At 27.6% G+C, this 17,148-nt stretch overlaps 1 protein-coding gene across 1 annotated transcript in view; it reads left to right on the forward strand.

The window, feature by feature from the left end:
- Positions 1 to 16,927, forward strand: part of Cad89D (cadherin 89D) — a 65,637-nt gene extending 48,710 nt beyond the window's left edge. The window contains exons 12-22 of the mRNA XM_088204079.1: positions 113 to 271; positions 347 to 527; positions 607 to 776; positions 4,022 to 6,180; positions 6,671 to 6,880; positions 9,682 to 9,851; positions 9,920 to 9,988; positions 10,062 to 10,265; positions 12,438 to 12,779; positions 15,057 to 15,182; positions 16,215 to 16,927. Coding sequence (XP_088060205.1) covers positions 113 to 271; positions 347 to 527; positions 607 to 776; positions 4,022 to 6,180; positions 6,671 to 6,880; positions 9,682 to 9,851; positions 9,920 to 9,988; positions 10,062 to 10,265; positions 12,438 to 12,779; positions 15,057 to 15,182; positions 16,215 to 16,779 — 4,355 coding nt within the window. The 3' untranslated portion in view covers positions 16,780 to 16,927. The remainder of the gene's footprint in view (positions 1 to 112; positions 272 to 346; positions 528 to 606; positions 777 to 4,021; positions 6,181 to 6,670; positions 6,881 to 9,681; positions 9,852 to 9,919; positions 9,989 to 10,061; positions 10,266 to 12,437; positions 12,780 to 15,056; positions 15,183 to 16,214) is intronic.
- The last annotated feature ends 221 nt before the right edge of the window (positions 16,928 to 17,148 follow it).

Below are 17,148 nucleotides of genomic sequence, written 5' to 3' on the forward strand. Positions count from 1 at the left end.
ATTCAGCAGATAAAAAATTAAATATATATATTTATATTCAATATCGAAACACTGTTATTATAATTTCATTAGCAGCATATTGAATTATATTAAATTGTATTTATTAATTTAGGACAAAAGCCATCTGTTCCTGGTTTTATCGGTTCCCCATACGAGTTTTGGGTCGGCGCTAATGTCGGAGTCGGCACAAGCGTCGGTCAAATAAGACTAACGGACTCCGTTGACAAAAATCTCATTATATACGACTTACTGCACAGTTATCACGAAGGAGGTATTTACTTTAACTATTTTTTTTTATAAATTCTGAATTTTAAAAGATGTTAAATTAATTAAATAACTCTTACAGTTCCATTCGCCGTGGAGGAGCGCTCAGGAACGATTACCGTGGTTAACGAACTCGCTAAATACGATAGAGCCCTTTACGACTTTGAAGCTGTGGCTACTCATGAAAAAGGAGATATAACTCTGGTAACGAATGTTACGATTCATGTCGTGGATCCAGAAGACGAGAGAGGAATACTTATGAAGTAATTAGCGGATCGACGCCTTCTGTCTAACTCTATTATATCGCTTTGTAATACGTTTTGTTCTTAACTACAATTGTAGGGGTGCTGCTAATACGCCGATTGAATTTCACGTCAAAGAGAATATGGCTGGAGCTTTGATAGGACAACTTTTATATCAAAACAATACTGTGGCGTTCAACAATAACTCTTCGAAGAGCATCAGATTTATTATAGCGAATCAACAAGACGTCACTGATGATATAGCAATAGGTATTGTTATTAAATTAAGTGAACCATAACTTTAACCCAAATTTCATAAACGTTTTTTGACAATTAAAGATTTCACGATAAAATATATTTTTACATATAAATTACTTGACGCGCATGATGACATATAACTAGGCATTCCGATTTTTCTATATTTTTCATTTCACGAGAAATGAGAATTATCGACTTTGATGAATAAAAAAATGTATGTAATACAGTATCGTATTGCAGATACATTATTACATGTTATTCTTAAAAACACATGCCATCGAAAGAAGAATCAAATACACTCATTTTTTTTTTTGTTAAAAAAAATTCTGATGTAGAAAACTTCTTCTCATTTTCTGTTGATTATGGTCGATTAAAATATTTTAAATTCTTTCTCCAGTAATCCGTAAGATGTTAATTTTCTTACACTTCTCTCTCTAAGGCTGAAAGAAATTTCTTTCTTTAATTGTTACGCCAATGAAAAATTTTTAAGTCGTGAAAGTCCTTATAATTTATCGATCCATTGAATAATCTGAGAATAATTTATTTTCATATTTTACATATTTCTGCTTTTGAAGAATAACTACAGAAATCATTCTTCTTTGACTGGTGCAAAACATCTAAATTTTGCAAATATTTAATTAATGACATCAATATCTGGTTAATTAATATTATTATTATTATTCGAGTTAAGCTCAGAATAAATATTTTCTAATTGTTTTAAGAAAAAAATTAAAGCCCTTTCGGCTCTCAATAATAATAGCGAGACACTTGTTAATAACAGCTTTTGCTACTTTACCGAAACAATACAAAAAAATTGAATTATCGAAAAAGGAAAATAGTATATATAATATATAAAAAAATTATTAGATCACCAAAGCAAAGATTAAACCGGTGGCCGGTTAGAGTAATAGAAAATCGCAAAAAAATCTTCTGAGAAAGTTTGCATATTTTAAAACATCTGGCTTGAACACTTTCCGAAAGGTTTCTTTCGTCGCAGTGGGAGCGCTCGTTACCGAGCGTTCCCACTGCAACGGCGACGGCACGATTTTATTGCCTTTGACGTGTATGTTTGACTTCTGAGTAGTAATAATGGTTTTTGCGTCCTCCTATTGACCAAAATTCGATTTGAATATACTTTTTCCTATACCCTAATAATATTTTTAAAACATAGTATAATATCGAAATGTAGGCAAACTATGGAGCAATATGCGAGTTGCAACGTCTGTCTGTACTTCTTCTTCTGCTTATTTTACTCTAAGATTTCCGGTTTAGAATCAGGGACGTCATTTCAATTTTTTTAATATTTCTATTTCAATAAGATTGATATTTTCTAATTAAATGACATACATTTTTCTGACCAATTATGTAAATATTACTACATATGAAAGTTATAATCATATAATTTTACTAGCACCTGCAAGATAAATTATATTTTCACTAGTAAAAATATAAATCTACCGATGAAAATGTTATTTTAATACATCGAAAGGACATATTTTCTGAATAGATTATTTTTTTAGGGATAGCCCGAGAATTTCTGGTTTATAATTAGTGACGTAATTTTAGTTTTTTCCAGGGAGTTGACCAGTCAGTAGTCGTTCTTTTTTAATATTGCTATATCATTAGATTTATAGTATTCATGAACAGTCTTTTATATCGGTAAGAATAGCTATTATATTTTCAAAACATTAATAAATATTGAAGTGTGGACTTCCAGTTATTTTTCACTGAAAATTAAGTTGGCTTACTTTATATCTTAAACTTGACGTACTGAAAGTTATAAAACTGTAATTAGTTTTAGAACGTTCATCGGGTCAAATTGGGTTAAGTTAATTTGTATATATTAGGTTTGGGTTTGAACAGCAAATGTACGTTTCACAACTGTCAAATTGAGTTTTAAAGACATTTTAGAGCAGCAATTAAATTATATGTTCGCTAGTAGAAATATATATATACTAATAAATTTGGACTTCACTAGTGAAAATATAACTTCAACGAAAAATACATATTTACTGTAACATTTATATACCATATGTAAATGTATATATTAATAAGTATGGAAAAGTTGAAATTGCATAAATTTACTAGCACCTGCCAGATTAATTATATTTTTAGGGGTAAAAATATGAATAAAAAAATCAGGAACATCATTTTAGTTTTTTTTTCATGGGGGGGGGTGCAAAAGTTTGCCAGGAAATTTTTTTATCAACAATTATCTTTAACTATTTTTATAATATTATCGAATATTGAACAGGGACGTTATTTCAGTTTTTTAGGGGGGGGGGTAAAATTTTATTAATCGGTGGTATATTTTTTTTATATTTTGGTTTCATTAAAACTCATCGTGTTTTATAAAATGACATTCATTTTTTGTGCAAATTCAAGTTTATTTATAATCCACGTCAAAAGCAATCAAATCGTGCCGTCGTCGTCGCAGTGAAAGCGCTTCGTTATCTGGCGTTCATATTAATACTTTTTTAACAATAAATGCCCCCCACCCACGTCCTTATTATCTAATATATCCTTATAATTATTAAACATACATTTACTTTAAGTACATTATTTTTTTACCATATATCTATTATATTTATTTTTTTTTTAAATCATCTACAACTTATGACACATTATCATCAAAAATCGATTATTAATACTAAATTTAAATTTAGAAAACAGGTACATAATTATAAAATTAGATCTGTCAATGATTAACACATCCCTCAAGCATTTACTGTGAAGTTTGGCATTAATTCTTAAAAAATATATTGCATTTAAAGCTTTTATTGGTTTACCAAAATCAGCTAAGGATAATTTCAAAGAAATAAAAAAATATATTTTTAATTAACTTATGCAATTGAGACATACATATATGATATCAATATATAATTGTTATTTTTATTTTCTTTTAAAATGCTTTTTATTTTTCTTATTTTTTTTTTTTAATTTATTAATAAATATTTTAAGTGTACTTATTATATTTTTCTAGATGTATACGTATTAAATTTATTATTTTAATGTATAAAATTGTAACCTCAGAATGAGTTATGCGGAATTAAGTAAATAAAAAAAAATTATGAATACTATTTGCAGATCATGATTTTAAGTTATTGTGTAGTAATGATAATATTTTAAGTGTTATTATATGAATATATTAAAATAATAAATATAAAAGTTTTTCAACCCCAGACGTGTGGTAAAGTTTGCTTCTAAGTTTCATTTTATTAAAAAAAATTTACGCACGTTTTTTTTTGTTTTTTTAGGACAAGATGGAACTTTATACACTCAAAAGGGATTAGATAGAGAAAAAAGGGAAGTTTATAGATTGACTGTTATAGCAGAATACACAAAGGGAGCCATTAGCGGTGCTGGTATATATCAAGTTACGATTATCGTTGACGACGATAACGACAACGCGCCGATATTTAATCAAAACTCTTACGATGGCTCAATTCTGGAGAACTCCGTCAGAAACACAGAAGTGAATATGACGAATTTAATTCACGCTAAAGACGCCGACTCGGGTTCTAACGCTGCATTCGACTATTCGCTGCACGGAGACGGCAATAAATTATTCGAAGTTGATAAAATATCTGGAAGAGTGTTTTTCAGAGGGGAGTCGCTAGACAGGGAGGAGAAGAACGTTTATATCTTGAGATTAGTGGCCAGAGACAAAGGCAATTTGAGTTCTGAAACTAGATTGACCATTAAAGTGATCGACCAAAACGATAACGCTCCGACTTTCAAACAGATTATTATACCTTCGGACGAAAAAATTGAAGTTATTGAATACGACGAGAGTATATCTCGCGTGAAGTTGTTCGAAGAAAGGAGGTCTCGCATCGGAGACAGCATAAAAATGTTTACGCCCCGATCTCAACATAAGTACGAAGATAATCTAGCGATATATGGACCTTTATTATCAATACCAGAAACTGTGGCTGTGGGTACTACCGTTCTCAAACTGAGAGCGGAAGACCTCGATAGCGGTGTGAATGCCGCTTTAAAGTACTCTACGGTCGCGGAAACGTTCATTCCGAATTTCGCAATAATGCCGGGAAAGCTGCACATTAAGCAATACTTTATAGTGAACGAACTAACCGGAGATGTGGTCGTATCTAGAATTTTACCGCCCGAATGCGAGTTTAGATTGAACATTTCGGTCACGGACGGAGGTGGCTTGATGGATTTGATTAACGTCAGAATGTATGTAAAAGATATTAACGACCATCCTCCGGTGTTTAAAAAGACTTGGTACAACTTCGACGTGAACGAAGCTTTGTACTCCAGGACGGTATTGGGCAAAGTGGAAGCGGCAGATGCAGACTATGGAAAAAACGCCAACGTGTCGTATCAGATCGTGTCTGACGATGAAAAATTACCGTTCGAAATTTCGACTTTCAGCGGAGTGCTCAGCGTTAACGGGGAATTGGATAGGGAAACTCAAGAGCATTATTCGTTTTCCGTGCTAGCCAGAGATAACGGCGTGGAAAGGAGATTATCGTCCACAGTCAACGTAGAAGTGCACGTCTTGGACGTTAACGACAACGCACCTAAATTTTATAACCACGACGAAATACTAGAATGGATCCATCCCGAAGCCGAAGAAATAACCAATCACAACTTCGAATCGGTTATGATGATACCTGTGTATAGAGCAGTTTTAGCTGAAAACAGTCCGATCGGTAGTAAAGTTATTAAAGTATTCGCAAACGATTCAGATTTTTCGGGCAACGGTAACGGCCTCTTGCTATTCGATATCCAAAGACGTAAGAATCAACAGAATCTATTCGTTATTGATTCCAAAGACGGCGTTATTACGACGACCGGTAAATTAGACTACGAAGCGCAAAGTTTACATAACATCACGGTTATCGCCTCGGATCTCGGATCACCGAGCTTGAGCTCTACGGCGTTGATATTATTAAGAGTCACGGACGTACCGGAAAGTTTGGAAAATAAGGATAAGCCAATATTCGCCGAGAGGTATTACGAAGTGGAGATCGAAGAAAACTCGCACACTCCAGTGGAACTGCTTACGCTGAACACGACTGAATTTTACAAAGACCAAAAACTTCGATACTCCATCATAAGCGAGGACAAGTTTGAAATTAAGAAGATGTTCGTAGTCGATCCGAGAAACGGAACATTGTATCTTGTTAGGAGTCCGGATAGAGAGATCAGAGATAAATACGAAATTGTTGTGAGAGCGGAACGACCCAAAGTAGGGAGAAATTTGCCGCATATGATCTATCCGGTATCCGACGACGTTTTAGAAGGGTTAACGAGGGCAGATGTTAAAATAGTCGTTAACATAAAAGACGTTAACGATAATTCACCAAGATTTACGGTATATGGAAGGCCGATCGTGGCTGCTATACCTACAACAGCCAGTTTTGGATACGAAATACTAAAATTACAAGTGAGTTTTGCATAAATATTTTTTTACAATATTAAATTAAATATACATACTAAGTAAGTATTATATACTTTACAGAGATATAGATTTCATGACTTCTATATATATACATTTAACACTTCTGTACAAAATCCCTTGTTTTATGTGTATTGTTAGTACTAATTAAATATTTCTTAATTATAAAAAAAAATACTAATATCCATAACGTATTTTTTCACACTCATATAATTTAATTTATTATATATTAAATTCACCAAAGTGTATTTTTTACTTTAAACTAAATATTCTATTCCGAGATTACTCGAATGAGTTTGTCTTGAAATTCGTCAGTAACTTTTAAATAAATTTGATTGAATAATAACAATATTAAATAAACTAATACATATTCTTATTTATTTATATTTATATATATTTTTTGGTTACATTAATATAAGAAAATATTGTCTAATTTATTAATTTCAATACTCTCATTACCGTTCCTGGATAATTTTAGGCATCAGATCCGGACCTGGGATACAACTCTGATATTAGATACCAGATATTGAACGACCAGTCACAAAGATTCGGAATCGATCCCATAAGCGGCCAAGTGAGAGCCGTTGCTATGTTCTCAAGGGAGGCTGGCAAGGTCTTTGGATTCGATGTTAAAGCGACCGACAGAAAAGGTGCTGATGATGGCAAATCTGCTATTGCTAATGTATTCGTGAGTATATCCATTTTCTCTACGTACTTGTAATTCAAGATAATTTGGGACAATGATAGAATTCGGTATATTATTATCATTGGATTTAAATTGATACATGGAAAAGTGATTTTTAAAACACTTTTATTATTTAGTGTACATATATCAAAGTTAAAGTCTACACACTGTATGACAGTTTTTAGGCTACAGATAAAAGATGGCTTGATTCATATGTAGAAATAGTTGTATTTTTAAAATATCGACAATAATATTTTTTATAAGTTCCGATTCATTGTAATTTTTTTAAGAGTTGTGCTTTGTTTTTAAATGTTATTATATAATCAATGATAAACTATACATATTCAATAATTTTAAATTGAGCTTTAATATATAGTTTTTTGTTATTAGAGCCAAGCTATTGTTTTTTATGGTGTTTCTTTTAATGTTAGAAATTGATATATTATAAAGATTTAAATAAAATTGCTGCATTAAAGAGTGGTATGTTTAATTTTTTTATTGAAATTGAAATTTTTACACAAATAATTTAATTTATTTCGTGTTGAGTTTTAAGCTTTAATTAATTACATTTTTATGGGAAAAATTAAATATACTATGTATCAAAGCTTGATGTGTAGTATAATATTAATGTCATATATGTCATTAAAAAAAATATTGCAATAGAAATATTACGATAAAAAATATTAAATTTGCCCTAAAGATTGAGAAATGAGATTTTTATTATAATTTTTTTATTAATATTTTTTATCGACATTATTTTACTACAACTTTCAACATTAAGGTTGAATAAAAAAGTTTTAAATTCTCGATAGCAAAAATTAAACAAATATATATTTTAAAAATATATTACCAGATTTAAGAACTGAGTTTATTTTTTATAAAAATGATTTTGCTTTTTAATTTTTTTAGTAAATTTTATGACGTTTGAACAGTTTTGCTTAAACAAAACGTTTACAAATTATGTTCAATTTAAATTTTACAATTTAATATCAAAAACTGTACTTATTAAATTTATTTTAAATTGAATTCAAGCTCATTTTACTACATTTTTACAACCGATTATTTTTATAAATATGGTATTTTATTGCAATATATTTTATAATTATTATAAACCAAAGCTGCTGTTGATATCTTTAACTCATAAACATAATAATAACATACTTTTGAACTATTTATTAATTAACAAGCAAAAAAGTGTAGATTTTAATTAAATTTTTTTAATATTGAATTTTATTATAATTTCTTAAAGCAAAGATAAATACTAGTTCTTATTTTGCTAAGGGCGATTTTTCAGTGTTTAATAACTATTGTGATGTTAAATATAATATTTTTTTAATTAACTAAAATCAAATATAAAATACAAAAAAAAAACAATTAAGCGTTAATTTAATTTAAATAGGGTTTTCATTTTTATTGTATTGTTCAATATTTTTAATAGTTTAACAAAACTTTTTCTTAAAAAAAATTTTTAACATTTATAATAAAATAAATTACTTAAACTACCTTTTTATCATATTTAATTTTTTTTGTGTTGATTTTATAGCTCTTAAATGTATTTTTTAGTAAAAAAAATAAAATTTAGAAAAATCATATTTTTTTTTTATTTATTTATTGCAATAATTTTGCTTAAATTGTTCGTTTTTATAATAATCGTCATTTTTACAATAAAATAATAACACTACTTTGCTAAAATTAAACTTTATTATAAATATTATGAACTTCTCTGTTTTAGTTGATTTTTTATTATTTTTTAAATTTGCCGCGTTAGTATTATTTATTATGTAGTTCATTAAAATCTACAATTTTAAATATCCAGTGACAGATTTGAGATCACTGCTTATTTTTTATATATTTTTAAGCATCACTATTGCTTTAATAGAACGTTAAAAATATACTTTCATTATTTTTATTGAATAACATTTTTTATATTCTACATATTAAATGAGTTGAGTTTTTAGGCTATAAATTAGATTTTTAGTGATAAATTTATAATTATAGTTATAATAATCTCAGTATTTGTAATTACTATAACTTACTATTTTTATTCTAAAAAAATGCTCGATTTTATTGCATTTTTTTAACCCAAGTACTTTATAAAAAAATAAAACTATGCGATGACTATTTTGTCGTAGTTGATTCAATTTTTTTGACATCGATTTATAGTACTCTATATTTAGTAATTTATAAAAAAATATATCATATATTAAAACCCCAAATTTTACATGATATATAAATCCTATTAATGTTAATTAGATTTGAAGCATATATATATGTATATGAGTATCATAAATATTTTTTTATTACAACTTTCTTTATTAATAAATATTTTTTATTATTAAGATATTTTTTAACGCTCGTTAATAATTTATTTAAACCTAATTTATATAATAAAAAATTGAATATGAGGCTCAGATATGAATTAGAAAAAAAACTATACACTACAATATTGAATTTTTACCACTGTCTTTAAATTAAATATTAGTTTTAGAAATATATGTCTTTAAATTAAATATTAGTTTTAGAAAATAATAAATATTTTATATTTTTATACCATAAACCTGATTTTTTAATATTCACTATATTATAATATGAACAATGGCAAAAACGTAATTAAAAAATATTTTTGATTATTTATTTATATCGAAAATTTTGCAGGTATCATAAATAATATAAGCAATGATATTGCTGATAATACTCTAATGTTTTTACATATTTGTTGTAAAAAACTGAATATTTGTTCATTGCTTCAAATTAAAATACTATAATTATAATAATAAATAATAATATGTTTATAAATTATTTAGGTATACGTATTGGACGAAAGCAAACAACTCGTCGTTGTGATGTCACAAAAACCAGTAGACGTTGAAAAAGCGATGGAAAACATAACCAACGTTTTGACATCAGCCACCGGTATGGATGTCAGGGTGAGGAAATTAGAATCGCATTCCAAAAACACTCACGATACAACTAGGTGAGATATAAATTATTCTATATATTAATACTGATCATAATATGACATTTATGATTTGATTATTTTAGTACGAATATGTACATATACGCTGTAGATCCGACTTCAAACTCTATAATAGATATGGATTCGCTTCAGAGGTGAGTTGATAAAAGTTGCATTGAACTGTAATATATTTGCGCGTATTACGTAAAACACTTTGACCGTTTTTAGGGCATTGCTTCTGAAAGAGTCTGAGATAAAGCACGAACTTCCATCGTATCAAATCTTAGAAGTTGGCGGGTCAAGTGTGATGCCTGTAAAAGGGAGATATGCCCTCAGCGCCCTAGAGCTGGGCGTCGTTTCCTTAGGGTGCATCGTCTTCATAGGGGCATTGACGACAGCCATCTGCATTATATGTGTCAGACGAACGAAAAGGTTGCATTGATAACTAAGAACTTACAAATGTATAATATTTATGCACCACATTATATGATTCAAGCATGTGATATTATAAGCTCACGCCTAGCGCATGTATGGTGATTAGATTAAAATTGTGCCAAATTTTAAGGTTCGACTATAAGATACTTAAGTTATTACGTGTACATAAATCATTCATTAAATTCATGAAGTTCAATGTTTTAGAAATATTACTTTTAACTTGAGAAAATCGTTTCAAACTTGTTTAGAATATAAAACTATCAAGATAAAACTCGCATCTTGTGAAAAATTTAATAATTTAATTAAGAAAGTTTTAGGTATAAATGACAGCGAGATACTTTTTTGTTTCAGATATAACTAATTCATTCTGCCCCCATACTCACATATACAGAATAATACTATATAACTAAAGTCATATTAATTTAAAGATTTAAAATAACTTTATAATTACCGTGTAATATATATATTACAGTGAATATTTATTATCAATAAAAATATATTTTGATTGACATTTTAGTGAAATTATAAAAAATACACATATCTACTAATATAAATATAATTTATGTTACAGGTCTTAGTAAAATTATATGCTGCTCTACGCTGTCATTTATATGCGTGAAATGTGTAAAAAAGCGGATATGATTTCACTAAGACAGTTAATATAATTTCACTGGAAAATACATATTCACTTTAACATATACAATTACATCAGATCGATGCAAAGATATTCGATGTATAATTTTAAAAAATGCATGTTTTACTAAGTTCTAAAAATAATTTTGGGCCACAATTTTTGCCTAGATTTTTTTTACCACATATATTAAAAAATACATTTTTGATAAACCTATATTTTTTCAGATGACTATTATTTTTATCTATTTTTTTTAAAAATAAAATATACTATTGTGAATTATTAGAATTTTTTTGCAAGAAAAATGTTTAACAAAAAATTATAATTAATTGCTGCTGAATCTTTTTTTATGTTAAGTAAAGGCATTTGAACAATATCTTAAATTAGTAAGAAAATATTTTATTAAAAAATCATAATTATTTTTTTATAAGAGCAGAATTAAATATATATAAAAGTAGAGTTAACCGAAACAGTTTTTTTGCTCCTTAGTATGTTTTACTTTAATAAAAACATATGCATTAACTTTAAGAAACAGTATTAAATATAGTATTTGACTACCATAGTAAGCACATCCTTTACTAGCTGTTATTTTAGTTGTTTTAGAATGTGATTATTTTAAAAGGACTAATATATATTATAACTTATTTTCAGATATAACTTATTTATGCTAGCATATTTTTGATATAGGGTTTTAAAATTGCTTTTTTCCTTGAATAAAAAATATGTTTATTTTTTTACAAAAGCATAATTTATTATGTAACTTGTCCAAATAGTATTATTCATTTAAACTCAGTTTTGTAATATTTTTCAAACATCATATAAAATATAATAAGCAGCTTTGTACAAATGTAAAACAATTATAAAAGTCACGTTTTAAAATTGATATTTATTTAACACAAGCGACTAATTTTTTTCTTTTAAAGTAAAACTTTCAGGCAAATAATTGTGGTCTATAAATCAATATACTAAGCTAAAAAACGAGTTTGTAGAATTTTATTTTTTTAATCAAATCCCACAAGAGAAAATAAAAATATATTTTCTAGTGAATCGATATTAAAAATATAAAATTCTAGAGCTTTAATATCGATTGAAACTGTTACACATGTAAAAAAATAATAATTATGAACAGGTATGTAATATTTTTTAACTATAAGCAATTTTAATTAAACGTTGAATGGTGTACATAACACAAAGCCGCTTTGATCTTAACCAAAACCCACCCAACAAAATCGATTTTTACCGTTTATTTTCACAGAAATTCAAGTAAAATAAATACTAAATAAACCACTGAAAAACGAGCGTTGTATATTATTATTACTTCCCGCACCGAGTCGTTTGCATGTGCTAAAATTGCTTAGAGCTTTCACGATGCACGTTGCAATTCCAGCTAAAACGTCTAACAATGCACCACACAAGTTGACGGACTAACACAATAACCGTTTCGTTTTCACGTTAATGACCACTATTTTTTATTTTAATACTCTGAGCCTTCATTACCTCTTTTCGAGTACTATTTTCTTTATCGTTGTATCCCGCAGAAACCGGCACAAGGCCTTCTCCCAGCAACGCCTCAATGCCATGGGCCTATCCACTGACCAATTAGCGAAAATTGGCTCGTTATTCCCGACAACTCCTACCACCTATCAAGAACCTCCACAAGGATACGGAGAGGCCGACTCCTATTTAGACATCCTCAATTCTCATAATATGAAACAAATGTGTCCGCACGGCAATTCTATAGAAGAGTTCGGACAGGCTCACCAAAAGTGCGTCAAAAGTCAATATGGAAATGAGGGACACAGAAACGGTACTTATATTCAAGCAAAGCAACATGATCCTAGCTGCATACGATTTAACAGAAGAACTGGAACTAAAAAGAGGTATAAATATTTTTTATATATTATTTTTAAAAAATATCATTAATAATAGTCGTTCTTTGATACTTTTGCTTTGCAATATATGTACATATTATTAAAAACTTTTTTTTCATATTGCATGATAGCTCTAGATAATGATAAATGATTTATATGCTTTGTGTCATTTTGTAACAATGTTGTATATAATTTAATTCTGTCATACTTTTTGTCAGCAAGTAATGATTTTTTGTTTAGTCGATTTCGTTAATCTTTGTTGCATTTTTTGACGAATGGATAACATTTATTACACATTATTTTAAAATCTGCTTCTAAGCTATTACATTATATATTTTATATAAAAATACAAGTTTTTATTTTTAGCACTGTGTAGTTTGTACTTAATAAAAAAAATACTTCATGTTATTTCACTATATAATTAGATTATTTATAATATTTTCTTTCGAAATTCATATTCTTGTACTCATTTACATTTTTTTTGCTCTTAGTTTATAATTATTAATGGTTATTTATTATAGTTAATTTTTGGTTAACTAACCAGAAATTGATAACAATTGAAATACCATTACTTAAAATATTCCAATCTATCTTTATTCAAATTTACTTATTTTTATGTTTTGCAAAACTTGCAATATGTTATTCACAGTGTTTCATATGATCTAAAAATTCCAATAAAAATATTTGCATATTATGTTTCTTAACCTTGATAAAACTTTTATTTTTTTTAAGAATTCTTTCTATAACGATAGTAAGACGTCATTATATAATTTTAAATACTAATAATTTAAATTGAACCATTTTCATTTATAAATCATTTTTATAGATTTTCGAATCTATTCTTCAACACTTTCAATTAACCCTTTGAGCGGTATCGCCGTACATGTACGGCGGTCGATAATTCACTATTTTGAGGTTACCCAGGTAGTTATATATATATATGTTTACATATATAACTAAAGATATAAAAAAACATCAGATTAGTATAATATTTTTTTTAAAAATTAAAAAGTACGTAAGTTAACATAAGAAAAAATATTTTATATTAAAAAAATAAATAAAAATTTTAATATTTGAAAAATGTTAAAATAAATTATTAAAACACACTAATACTTTTTTAGATAATTTGAATTACCTGTACAGACTTCTTTTTTAATGTTTTATATGGTCGAAAAATTGCAGTAAAAATACTAACTACTTTTAATTTTAACTTATAAAAAAAATCTTAATCATGAAATCTTATTGTTTTCAGTTTTTACAAGTAAATTATTTCAACTAATTTAACACATTTACGTTTTATTCGATTTATAATTTTACCAATATATCAATTTAACATTTTTTTATTTGCTTCTACTTTTTCTCTCATACTCAATTATTCATTTAAATAATTTATAACCATTTCTAAAAAAAAATTATTCTATTAATATTCAAAATACTTATTTGATACTTAATTTTTCAAGATTTGCAAATAGCTTTAAAGACAACTTTTTTAGACAGTATTTTAAGTGGTTTACATTTTTTTACACAATATGTTTTTAAATTTTACTTCAGAGAAAAAAAATCTTTATAATTAAATCAAAGTGTTTTTTTTATTACTCATTAATAATTTAAGCCCGTAAGTACCAAAATATATAAACCAAATCAATCAAACACACTTAAATGTTTAAAACATAATTTTATCAATATATAAATTTCACATATTTATAATTCTCAATTTTTTTATTTTTTATAGTAAAATGTTAAATATAATTTTATTTTTTATTAATTTTATATTCCATATTTATTATTTTTTAGTTATAAATTTTTTTTAACAGATAATTTATTGATATAATGAATTTTACTTTTACTTATTCTCTCACACTCATTTAATCATTTTATTTGAACTATTCTTAAAGCTTTTCTAATTAATAATATTTACTTATACTTAATTTTCCCAGCGATTTTTATTTTTAGAAAAATACTTTTCACACCTTCAAAATACTAACAATTATAGTGCAAATAAAAAACTTATCTTTAAATGAAAACAATATGTAATATAATATTTTTAATCATCCTTAAAAAAAATATTTAGAGTTATTAAATCATATCTTACTAATTGAACAATACATTTTTTCAAATTAAAAGTATTGAAAAACGATCTTCAATTAAAATGTATTTTTAAATTGCTTTACCATATTTATCATATGTAGCAAAAATTTAAAGTGTAATATAATTTATTATGATTTTTTAATTTATTTAGTGTTTACATATATTTAAAACGCTCAACAAATATTGATATTTTTACAGAAAAAGCACAGGAATGGAAACCTCGATAACATCAGTCCATTCTAGTGGACAGGATTCTGGCATAGCTGAAGGAGGAAGATGTCCTTGCGGTCAATCGACTACTCAATCGTCTGAAGAGAGTAGCAAGTAAGGATTTTAAATTGTCGTGCATTAAATTTGTTTTTACAAAACATTTATCTTGCTTTCGTGTAAATATAAGATAAATTTAATTTAAAATGTAAATAATGTGTATATATGTGTAATAAAGTATATTTTTAAGCAAGAAAATATCATAAAAAATAAAGCCAACTACGTAACAGCGTTAATGAGCGACTCTTGAGAAAATTCTTTACTAGAAGGCCATTTCTTCGTTGTAAATAATATTTTGCCGAGTCATATACAAAATTTGGAGAGTCATTAATTATAAACGATGTGTTTTTTTAAATAACAATGTATGAAGGACAAGTTTTTCGCCCAAGATTAATACTTAAGTACTTTTTTTATAATATGTTATTGTTAACTTGCAAACAAAGCGTTGATGATCGATCAAAGAGAGGTTTTAATAAATATTGAACTTAAAAAACATTTTTAAGGAATGCATTCGGTGCAGTGTCCGGTAAAGCGATTGCTCAGAATATTAATTGATTATTTTTCTCAAAGCTAACATAAAAGCTTGATGGATGACACGTTGGTGTGAAAATAATGGGTGCTATATATTACGACGAGATCTCGCTGTGAACACTAGATTAGGTTTGACAAAAAAACCCCACACCTTCCTTTTTAAAGTCTTGAAATTCTACGATATCTAAACTCGTCTCGTTTCGGCTTTATCTATATTGCGAAAGTTTTTCAATCACAATAATTTTAAAATCCGAATGTAAAAATTAGTGTAGCGTGTATGAAATGATCTTTATTTATATGGTGTTTTGCAGCTATTACCAACAGTATGCTTTTTGCTTTGATCATGGTTGGAGGCATCCTTCCCGTCCTAGCAGCAAAATCGGTGCTTGATTGGGATCCTTACTCCAGAAGTAAATATCGCGGCTTGCTTTTTCTTTAAGGCACATAAATTACCACCCACACAATTCTAATGAATTAATTTGTAAAATATGTATATAGTTCGATGGTAGAATGTTATTATGGTAACTTATTTATAATGCGTTTCATTTTGATTTTTAGCGGCAGTTATGAAGACTCATTAAAATCGTCTCATAAAGAAAGATTGACAAGAAAGCCAGCTAAAGGCAACACTAGAACTAAAGAAATATTTAATGAACATTTCAATATACATAGTACTTCAATAATGAAAAAACCTAATCAGAAGAGTAATATTTCTAAGAGGAGAAATAAACAGAACGGGTTTAAAAATTCATCGATGGATGAAGAAGAGCCGCCTAAGATGATACACAAATCGGAGTTTGATCCGAAAAGTATAATAAGAAAATCAAATAGCAACATGAACCCTATACTTTTGCCCCTTCATCCGCACGCGCACCTACACACGTCTAACTATACGAACGGAATTGCTGAACCGGTCGTTGATTATGATCAAAGCGAAGTCGAAGACAACGTTAGGAAGGAGAACCGAAACGAAACTAAGAGATCAAGCAACCACAACATAAAAGGCAGCTCTAAACTTTTAGAGTTAAGTACCAAACAAGCGGTATTTGTGGCAACTCCAGCGGCGGCCGCCATTATGAGGCGGCAGGGTAGCGAAAGGTTGGTCATCGCTAGACCTATGTAAAACTACAATTAATTTATTCGGATAATATTGTAAATAAAGAGGTGTGAACGACGAAAGTTTATTAAGTTTGCACCTGAGCGTTACCGTCGGACCAAAATTCGAAATCGCACCCAAAGAGTCAAACGGTTACTAAATGATAATGACAAAAGTGTATATATAATATAGTCTTTGTTAATATAAATAATTTTAATAATAACCAAAATTTTTTAACCTTAAATGATATTAAATGTTACCAGAATTTATTTGTAAATAAAAAGTAAATGTCTTATAACGCATACTATTAATAAAAAAATATCAACTAAATTGTAAATATAAAATTAAATAAAAAAATAAAAACATCTTTATACTAAATAAAAAATAGCATAAAAT

The sequence above is a fragment of the Plectrocnemia conspersa genome, unplaced genomic scaffold, assembly GCF_051122295.1.
Source record: "Plectrocnemia conspersa isolate PC_06_02 unplaced genomic scaffold, ASM5112229v1 ptg000014l, whole genome shotgun sequence".
Taxonomy (NCBI): domain Eukaryota; kingdom Metazoa; phylum Arthropoda; class Insecta; order Trichoptera; family Polycentropodidae; genus Plectrocnemia; species Plectrocnemia conspersa.